At 57.9% G+C, this 9,816-nt stretch overlaps 1 protein-coding gene across 1 annotated transcript in view; it reads right to left on the minus strand.

Annotated features, from left to right (window-relative positions):
• LGR6 (leucine rich repeat containing G protein-coupled receptor 6) overlaps positions 1–6,869 on the minus strand; it is a 119,463-nt gene extending 112,594 nt beyond the window's left edge. The window contains exon 1 of the mRNA XM_035009597.1: positions 6,667–6,869. Coding sequence (XP_034865488.1) covers positions 6,667–6,869 — 203 coding nt within the window. The remainder of the gene's footprint in view (positions 1–6,666) is intronic.
• Between the last annotated feature and the right edge of the window lie 2,947 nt (positions 6,870–9,816).

The following is a 9,816-nucleotide window of genomic DNA, read 5'->3' on the forward strand; positions in this document are numbered from 1 at the left end:
CTAGTTAGCACCAAGGGGCTCCCACAACCCTGAGAGCCCCTGAGTCAGTAAGTCCATTTCAGTTTGGCTAAAAGAAGGCATCATTTCCAACATGAGAAAGAGGGTTGGAAATTTCTCCCCCACCCCTGTCTCTTGTACCTTCCCAAAGCCCCAGTGGGACTCCTTGCCTTGGCCCTGCACCCAACAGAGTGAGTTTATTAGCCTAAGGGTCACACAGCCCATTAGGGACAGGCTCAGAGAACCCTTACTGGCCCCTAAGGGCATGTCCTGGAGCAGAAATCCTAACGGCCCCGCACACACCTACTTTTCCTCAGGCTATACCAGAGAAGGCTCTAATTCCACAGAACTCCCGCTTCTAGGGAGAAGCTGGGCTCTGCAGACAGGGGTGACCTGGAAGCCTAGACTTCTCTCTGGAGAGTCTCCCACCAGGTACCAGGCCAGGGCCCAACTCCTCACGTGTCCCTGTGAGGAGGATCACTTCCTCCATCATCCCGGGGGGCTGGGAGCTCAAGAGCTGAATGGGCTCTGTGAAAGACCCAAGTCCCTGAAGGCCAAGGGGAGGGGGCTTTATTAGTACAGATGGAGGGAGGGAGGAAGAAAGAAGGGAGGCAGGTGGGGCCGATCTGATGGGGCTCTAGAAGATCACACAGGCACCTTACATCCCCACCCTGTCACAGGTGGCTCTGTTATTCCCCTTCTGGTTCTCAGCAGATCATTTGCAGGTGAAAAGATGGAGAAAAACAATATAAATTGTCAACATTTGAAAGTGGGTATAAACATGAAAGACACCGAGCTCTGCTTTCTTTGTGTCATGAGCCCTTCCCCCACCCCCTTCCAAGTAAATACTGTTCCTGCTTCCAGGTTCAAGGTGAAGAAGCTAACTGTGGAGAGGTTAAGTGACTTGTCCAAAGGCACGAAGCCCCTAGCTGCTGGGGTGGAGAGACTGGGGGCCACAGCCAGAGCCCCCCGGCCTCCCGGGCAGGGTCTCCCCACGCAGTGCCCTATCCTGTGCCCTGTGCCCCATCTGTCTCTCAGCCTGGTGGGCCAGGGGCAGTGCGGGAAGCGGGCTGTGGCACGTGTGGGGCCATCAGGGTTGAGAGCCCACGGCATGGGGGAAGGCGGGGTTGAGCGGGGAGGGGGGTGGGCTGGGGGCCAACTCTACTCGGAGCCAGGCCTTCTTCTCCTCCACCAGCCGCCCCACCCGGCCGCGCCCAGGACCCGCTGCTGCCAGAGCCCAGAGGTTTCCTTTTTCTTTTGCCTAGGGTTGTTTCCTGCCTTTCCTTTGAACTGGGGTGTTGGCTCCTCCACGCACTCACCCTCCTCCGGCGACCCCCCAGGACTGCCCTCTGATGGGCCCGTCCCCCTAGGCTGCACTTTGGAGGAAGCCTGGCACCCCATTTCCTGGAATCACTCTCCCCGGCTTTGCCCTTCTCCTCTCTGCCCTGATCTGGGTGCTGTCCGGATCCTCCCCCTTCCCTCAGTCCCTTCCTCTACTGCCCACCTCCGCCAAGCTATTCTCGCTGGAGGCTTTCTGCATCCTGCATCAGGGGAGCAGGCCCAGGGTTGGTTTCTCCCTGCCTCTCCCACTCTTGTTTTTTGACGAAATGTGTAGACATTGAGGTCCAGAAAAGTTTGGGGGCTCGCATCACAGCAACTGAGGGACCGAGGATTAGAACTCACAAATCCCAAGTTTCAGGAAGGCAGAGATGGCTCAGGCTCTTAGAATCTACCAGAAAGGGAAACTGAGGCCTGACCCAGGGAGGGTAGCCTTGGAGGTGAGACAGGAGACCGGGCACATTGAGCCCCCGGGTACATCCTGCCCAAGGCCAGCTCTTATCCACTGAAGCTGCTTGCTTCTCTGCTTCTTCCTGTGACAGGCCCTGAAAGGCCCATCGGGACATGTTGGGAGGAGGCTGGCATCTTCCATCCAGGGTCCACCTCCTGCCCCGATGCCCTAAGACTGCACCAGCCAGCCGAAAACTATAGCTACTCCGGGTCCCCAGTATAGCAACTTCTGTCTCCTTGCCAGCCACTCTTCCTTCTCGTGGCCCCACCACACACACACCCACACCCACACCCACACACACCCCATCCCACGCCTTTCACAGAACAGTGCTCCTCCTCTCCTCCCAGTGCTGGCTCCAGGACTTCCTCCTCCAGGAAGATTTCCATGCCTAACACTTCTTGGCCCCAGTCACCCTAATAATAATACTGGCTAACACTGACTGAGCTCTTCCCACAGGCCACACACCATGCCAGACCCTTTACAAACACTACTTCAGTGAATCCACACAGCAACCCTATGAGGTAGATATTAGCTCCATTTACAGATGAGAAAACTAAGTCACAGACCAACTGGCCCAGGTTCACAGCTTAGTGATGAGTCATCCCCCGCTCTGTTGTGGCTGATGCCTGTGCTCTCAACCCCTCTGCCCTCCCCCTGTGGCCTGCCTCCATCTGGTCATGGGCATCCCCCACGCAGTGATGAGGAGGATGCAAATTACCTAGAATACACACACACACACAAACACACACACAAACAGCTGACCTTGCAAACAAGCTTAGTGGTTATCATGGCAGTCTGAAAGGGAGTGAAGTCCCAAGAGGGCAATGAGCAACCTGACTAAGGCTGCCCAGAGGGGCGGCCCCTCTCTTTGCCCCCAAATCAGTGGGTGATGGAGATGGATGCTCAGGGGACCTCAGGCCTTTTACAACTCACCTCCCAAGAAGGCTTTTCTCCCACCATCCGCTCCTGATACGGCTCAACTTTGGAAGCAAAAGGAGGAACAGAGAGTAACTACTCAGATTCTCCTACTTGGGGTCAACTCTGGGTCTTTGCCAACAAGTATTTGCTCTCTGGACATCCCTGTCCCTTCACTGTGTGTATGTGGGGTAGAATACAGCAAGAGGCATCCTGTCTTCACGTCACCATCAGGCTGGAATGCCCCAGAGCTCCACCTCCTCCAGATGGTTTACCAGAATAGGCCCTACCCAGGAAGAAGGTCTAAACCCCAGTGAGGCTCATGGCAACTCAGTTTGGGAGGAGACTTCAAAAAATGAGAGATCCTTGAAAGATTGGGGGTATTTCAAGTCTGTCCTCCCAAGCCTGATCAAACAGGGCTGGCATTGGGCCCCAAAAGAATCATAATTTTTGGACTTAGGTGTCAAAGCAAAGGGTAGCAGTTGGGTATAAAGACTTTCTGGTCTTCACTAGAACCAAGATGGAGGAAGGTAGAGGTGTGTGCACCACAAGAGGTAATTGACTAGAAGGAGGGACTCTCACCTTCCCGGGGTGGGGAAGCAGATGTGAAGTAATTTTTATTGGGGCAGGTCTAGGACCCCCAGGTATCTTCTGGAGTCCTTAGTTCCTTGGTACTGCCTATGGTTCAATCTATGGCTCCTTCCAAGGATCTTCAAGTACCCTCTGGCCTGCCACTTCTGTACACCCAAGTGCTTTAATCTTACCTTTCACCTTCTTGACCCCGTGTCAGGAAGACTTAAGAGTCCACTCCCCTCCCACCCCCACCCCCACTGTCAACCAACTCCTTGGACCCCAGGCCCCCAGAACAACCAAGCATTGAGCAAGACCAGCACCCACAGATGACTCCCTAGCACACACCTTTCTTCTTCCTGCCACAGACCATTCCCTTGGGTTCTTTTTATTTAAAGATTTTACTTATTTATTTATTTATTTATTTATTTATTTATTTATTTATTTATTTGAGAGAGAGAGAGTTGGGGGAGGTGGGGAGGAGCAGAGGGAGAGGGACAAGCAGACTCCGTGCTGAGCGCAGAGCCCAATGTGGGGCTCAATCCCAGGACTCTGAGATCAGGACCTGAGCCAAAATCAAGAGTTGGACACTCAGGGGCGCCTGGGTGGCTCAGTTGGTTAAGCGACTGCCTTCGGCTCAGGTCATGATCCTGGAGTCCCTGGATCGAGTCCCGCGTCGGGCTCCCTGCTCGGCAGGGAGTCTGGTTCTCCCTTTGACCCTCCCCTCTCTCATGTGCTCTCTCTCGTTCTCTCTCTCTCAAATAAATAAATAAAATCTTAAAAAAAAAAAAAAGAGTTGGACACTCAACTGACTGAGCCAGCCCGGCGCCCCTCCCTTGAGTTCTACACTCATCCCTGGACTCAATTTCCCTCCTATGTGAAGTGTCCTGGGAGCTTGCTTCCATCTCCACTGCACACCCAACAGCAGGCATGATAATAATAGCCACCATTTCTACATCACCCCCCGTGTGTCAGGCGCTGTGCCGGGGACTTCATACTGACATATTATCTCATTTAATCCTCCCTGCTACCTGTTTCTCTCTATGCACAAATGACGAGCCTGAGGCTCAGAGGAGTTCAGTGACTCAGTAGGTGACAAAGCTGGGAAGGAACCAGGGTTTGGGGGCCGAGACAAAGAGGCACTCTGGGTTCCATCATCAAATACAAATCTGCACCATCCTCCGCTAGAGCTGGGCTCCTTGAGGCAAGGCCAGACTGGGCATTGCCTGACATTGCTGAGGAGGAAGGGAGCCCCACGACCTCCCTGCCCTTGCTCTTCTCGGTGACAACCCTCATGCCTGCTCCACCTTCCTGAGAGGCAAAAAAAGAAGGCTCCTCCTCTGAGCCACCCTCAGGCCAGCTGCCCCCAGCAGAGACCCCTTCATCCACCATCCACATGGGACCCATCCACAGCCCAGGGCAGGGGACATGGTTCTCTCCCACCTCCCTCCAGTATTCCAGAGCTCACTGCTAAATCCCCCGCATTGCCTCAGGACCCTACTCCGTCTCCTCCCCTCTCCCACAAGTCTGAGTCTTGGGAGGGAAAGGCTTTCTCTATTCCCACAGAGACACAAGACAAGTTCAGAAAGTGCCACCTCCACTGAACCCAAGTGCAGATCTCACAGCTCCAGGGAACTGTGACAAGGTGGTGGAAAATCTCCCATCAGCCTGGATGGCGGGACGCTTGGATTCCAAAGGTGGCATTGTACCTCTCCTTCCCCAAGTTCTTCCAGTAAAAGGGTCAGTCTAGAAAGACAGGTGCTGAGAAAGGAGACTGGAGCAATCAATTTCTGGAAGCCCCCCCACCTCCTTCAACCCAGGAAAAGGCCCTTCCTTCTGCTCCCCCGGAGAAAGACTCTACAGATGCCATTTCCAAACTCTTTCTAGCCCCAGAACCCTGTCTTCAAATGAAACAATGTCATATACCCCCAATATATAAAATGGTTAAAAGTGGGGCTGCCCTAGCTGTAGCAGACATGGGGGCCAGAGCCAGCCCTCCTCCGCCAGCTGTGGGGCAGCCTCCCAGCCCCCCAAGGGGCTCACAGCATTCACCCCTGCCTTCACCTCCCGGGCTGTGAAGGATTCAATTTGCCCTTTTGGAATATGGACACTATTTTCTCCTCTCACTCCCTGCCCTCGTCCCCAGCCTGTGCCTCTTGAAGTGGCGACGGACATCCAACTAGGGACAGAAGGACTGGGAAGGGAGCTCCATGAAGGGTTGCAATCAGGACCCTCCACATGCCACCAGGACACCCTCACAACTGATTGTCGGATCCCATTTAGCTCAACAGACACTTGCTGGGCTCCTGTGAAAACTAGCCCAGCCCCCTCTTCCTCAGAGCTCCCAGGTCCTGGAGCCCCAGAACCTATCCCCGGGACAGATGGTCCGGTACTTTCCCACCTGAACTCCTCTGAGAAAAGGTGAAGGAGCCTGGGCAGGGCTGGGGGGGGGGGGGTTCCTTCCCAGAGCAGAGATGGGGTGGGGTTAGGTGGTCTGGAATGCACTCTCACACACTCCTCCTGCCCAGGTGGGAGCAGGGAGTGCCCCCAGCCCTCAGGCCCTGAGGGGGAAGCTCCTCTGAGCCTTCCCTGGGACAGCTGCCCCCAATAGGGTCCCCTTCACGTGCCATCTCACCCCAACTCAGCTCTAAAAATGGTTCTCTGGTTTTTGGCCTCGGCGCCTGCCCACAAATTAGTGTCTCCAACGCGGCCTCTTGGGACATGACTTCAGGGAGGCCCCCGGGGGAGACAGGAGGCCTCAGCAGAGGGAGATGGTGCTGGCAGGGGCCCTTTTGGAAGAGCCAAGAGTAGCTAGGCCCCTCTCCCAGCTTCTAGGATACCCTCCCCCCGGGGGAGGCCACCCAGCCTGTGTGACAGCTCTGCTCTCCTTGCATGCAGAGGAGCAGACATCTCTGCACCCCACTGGGGCCCCACCCCTCTGCTCTACCACCAAATCAGTCAGCTTCACGCTGAGCCACCGTCTGGGCACTGCTGTGCAGGGGGAGAAAGCAGCCCCAGGGCCCCCCAGCTCCAGGGTCCAGACACCCACCTCTTACCAAGCCTGAGCTCCCACAGTGAACCCCCAGACAGGGGCCACTGAGAAACCAAGGGAAGCCCAGCCTCACCACTTGTCTGGTCCACAGTCTCAGACTCACCTCCGCCCCCCCCCCCCCGGGGGCCGCCCCCCCCCCCGCCCCCCCCCCCCCCCCTCGGCCAGGGGCCGGAGGGGCACGCCTCACCCCAGTCCCGCAGCAGTCCACTTGGAAGGGGAAGAGCCCTCCCCGGATGCCCATGCCTCCCGGCACCCTCCTGGCAGGTGCCCTAGCCTGAGGCCGGAGCTGGGCGCTAGCGGCGGCCAGGCGGGAGCGGGGAGGGGCGTGCGGGCCAGTACTCACAGGTAAGCCGTCAGGGGGTCCAGGTCCCCAGGCACGGCGGAGAGCCCGAGCTCCGAGCAGTCGGCCGACAGCATGATGCCGTCCTCCTGGCAGTGGCAGGGGGCCGGGCAGGCGGCGGGCGCGGGGCCCGACTGGGGGGCGCACGGGGAGGCGCACAGCGCAGCGCACAGCCACAGCGCCCCGAGTCCGGGCGGGCTGGGCATCTCGGCGGCCGGCGGCCGGGGCACCTGGCGGGCGCTCCGGCGCGGTGGCGGCCGCTGCTCGCCTCTGGGTCCCGCGGCCGGGCGGGCGGGCTGCGCCGTCGGTGGGGACCGCCCCGTGGGCTCTGCTGGGTGTCGTGCCGCGGCGGCGGCAGCGCGGGGCCGGTGCAGTCAGAGAGGGGCAGGCATTGTTGAGTGATCTTCGTTATTCAGTTTCACAGGCTGGGCTTGGCAAGGGAGGGAGACACAGGGGGAGGAGGAGTCAAGGAAACTTTCTGTGCTGTGGCTCGCTCCCCTTCCCTCCTTCCTTCCCAGCTGGCAGGAATTTCATCCAGGAAAGAAGGGGGGAAAAAAAAAAGGCAAAGAAACCCTAAGAGAGTGAGCAGAAACGGCATGTCGGGGACCTGTGCTTGCACTTGTTTGGAAACCGTGAGATGTCCCAGGACCTAGGCTTGAGGACTGGGGACCCTCTTGCCTGCAGGGTCAGCCACGGCTCCGCGGGACTTGGAGGAGGCCCTCTGGAAGCAATCTTAAGAGTTCCCACAGGCCCCCAACCCCTCTACCACATTTGCCACAGAGACCCAAGAGGGAAGTGATTTGTTCAAGGTCACATGGCTGAGGGGGAGGGGGGCAGCCCCAGAATTGGAATTCAGGGTCTGTCCTTGTCACCTTGTCTCCTGGAGGAGGGAAGTAAGGCGTTGTCCTCAAAGGGGTCAGGCGGTGAAAGGTTCCACTTTATGCAAGGATGGGGGCAGTGGGCAAGGAGGAAGGGCCTTCTCACTGAGCAGCCGGCCCCGCCACCAAAGAAATGGGTGCGGATTTCCACCCACTGAGTGTACTTTGCATGCATGCAGCCCCAGTCAGGTCTAAGGCCCTGGGACCACCCTGATGCTGTCCACGGGAGCAAGCTAGGTAGATAGACGGAGAGACTGAGCCAGCTGGGTTGTCAGAGGCTTCCTGAAAGTCAGTGGATTGGCACCACCTGGAGCTCAGAACTGCAGCTGCAGCCCAGCCACCCTGAGGCTGGAATCCCAGGGTCCTTCTGGCCCGTCCCAGGGCCTTGAGGGGCAGGGCAGATGGTGGCTAAGGCTGGCATCAAGTCCCTACTCTCTTCTTAGACCAGACTGGGCTGGCTGTGCTTCCTTCACGTAGCCTTTTGCTTTCTCTGGTCTCTCCCACGCTGAGCCAAACCCCAGTGCAGAGCTAGAGCCTGCTCTGTCTCCCATTTGGGCTCTATCTTCCCATGGCCCATCCAGAGTGTATACCCAAAGCCTGGAGACTCAGAGGCAGCCATTATTCCTTCCACCCCATACCTCCAGACCCCTCCATACCTCACATCAACTGCCCCCACCCAACCCCGTTCTCTGCTACTACTGCTAACCTCCCAGGTCCCCAGGTCAGCCAGCAGACCCTGAGCCAGGCTCCAGTTGGGGCCATGGCCCTGAATGTAGCTGAGCCACCCAGGAAGGCCAGAGAAGGTCCTGTACAGATGGTCCTGGCTCTCATTACCAGAAAAGACCCACAAATGGAAGCTGCCCCTGCCTTCCCAGATCAGCCTGGGTTTCTGGCCTCACTCATCCATAGCTTGGCTCCATTCCCCTGCCTGTTTGCAGCTCCCTCTGCTCCAGTGTGAGGGGCCCAGACTGGAAAAATCATGGTTGAGCCCCGTTCTGACCTCAGCAGCAGCCCTTCATGGCAGGCGTGGGGGCCTCAGAGCTAGTCTCCAGCCCTCCAGTTTGAGGGTCACGATGGGGCCAACCTCTGGGACTCCTGATAAACATAGTTTAGAAGAGGCCACGACATCCGTTCCCCCCGGTGGGAGCATCAGAGTCTAACCTCATCCTGGGAAGGCTCCGGATCGAGCAGAGAGCCCTACCTCTGTTCCGCTTCTCCAGCCAGGCCTGAGAAAGGCCCTCTCTGACCCCTGGCGCCTTGTACTTTACCAGGAACTCAGGTCGGCCAGTGAGAGTTCTGTCTCCTCTTCCATTTGGGGATCTAACTGCATCTCAGGGCCTCCCGCTCTGATTGGCCTGGGGTTTTTTTGGGCCCCGGCCCCCACCCCAGGGCCCTCCACCAGGGACAACTGCTGTTGAGCCCCAGGCACCTGTCATCCAAAATCGTGCAGTCAGGGAGTCAGATAGGAGCTCGTGAGGCCATATCATGTAACGACGTGGTGTGCAGTTCAGTCCTAAGGTGTGGGACGGACTGCTTCTCCTGGGTCCTCAACCCCACCCTGTTTTCTGATTCTCCTCCTGGTTTTCCTCACCTCCAAAATTCCCTCACTGCTTTCTCTCCACCCTCCCTCCTATGGCGGAGGGGAGGAAGGAGGGGGTGAAGGAGCTGAGAAAACTTGGCAACTCCGGCCTGAGGAGCAGCCTCCCAGGAAGCAGCAAAGCCCCCAGCTCCCGCCTTCCGCGTCGGTGTGCCTGCGTCCTGGAGGGACAGCAGATGTGGCTGAAGAGGACCCTGGGGACACTGGCTGGTAGAGACGGCTGGCGATGGCAGGAGAAGGCAAGCGAACGCAAGGAAAAGGGAACAGGATTGGTTCTACTGCATCAGGGGTGGGAGGTGGGGCAGGAGAACCCTGAGTAACTGGGGCTCTGAATCTGGGGCACCCCAAGACCCTAGAGACCAAAGTCTAAGGCCCCCGGAAAATTGGAAGATGGGGCATCAGGGGCTGCTCCCCAGGAAAAGCTGTCAGCGGGCAGGCCGTGGGTCAGCCCCTTCAGCCAGACCCCACCCTGGCTCAGGGTTGCCCACCAGGCCCTTGCACTGGGCCCCATGTTGTGCCAGTCTTTGAGGCCATTTCTCTCCTCCTTGGAGGGTGGACGGACAGAACACACTCAGTCTCAGTCTTGACCACATTCTTTATTCCTCAACTCTGCCCCTTCCCAACACAGGGCCAGTGTGCAGGCTGCCCTCCCAGGGAAGCCAGGCCCCAGCGGGCTTG

This window comes from Mirounga leonina, unplaced genomic scaffold (genome assembly GCF_011800145.1).
Source record: "Mirounga leonina isolate KUSES-001 unplaced genomic scaffold, KU_Mleo_1.0 Mir_154, whole genome shotgun sequence".
Classification (NCBI taxonomy): domain Eukaryota; kingdom Metazoa; phylum Chordata; class Mammalia; order Carnivora; family Phocidae; genus Mirounga; species Mirounga leonina.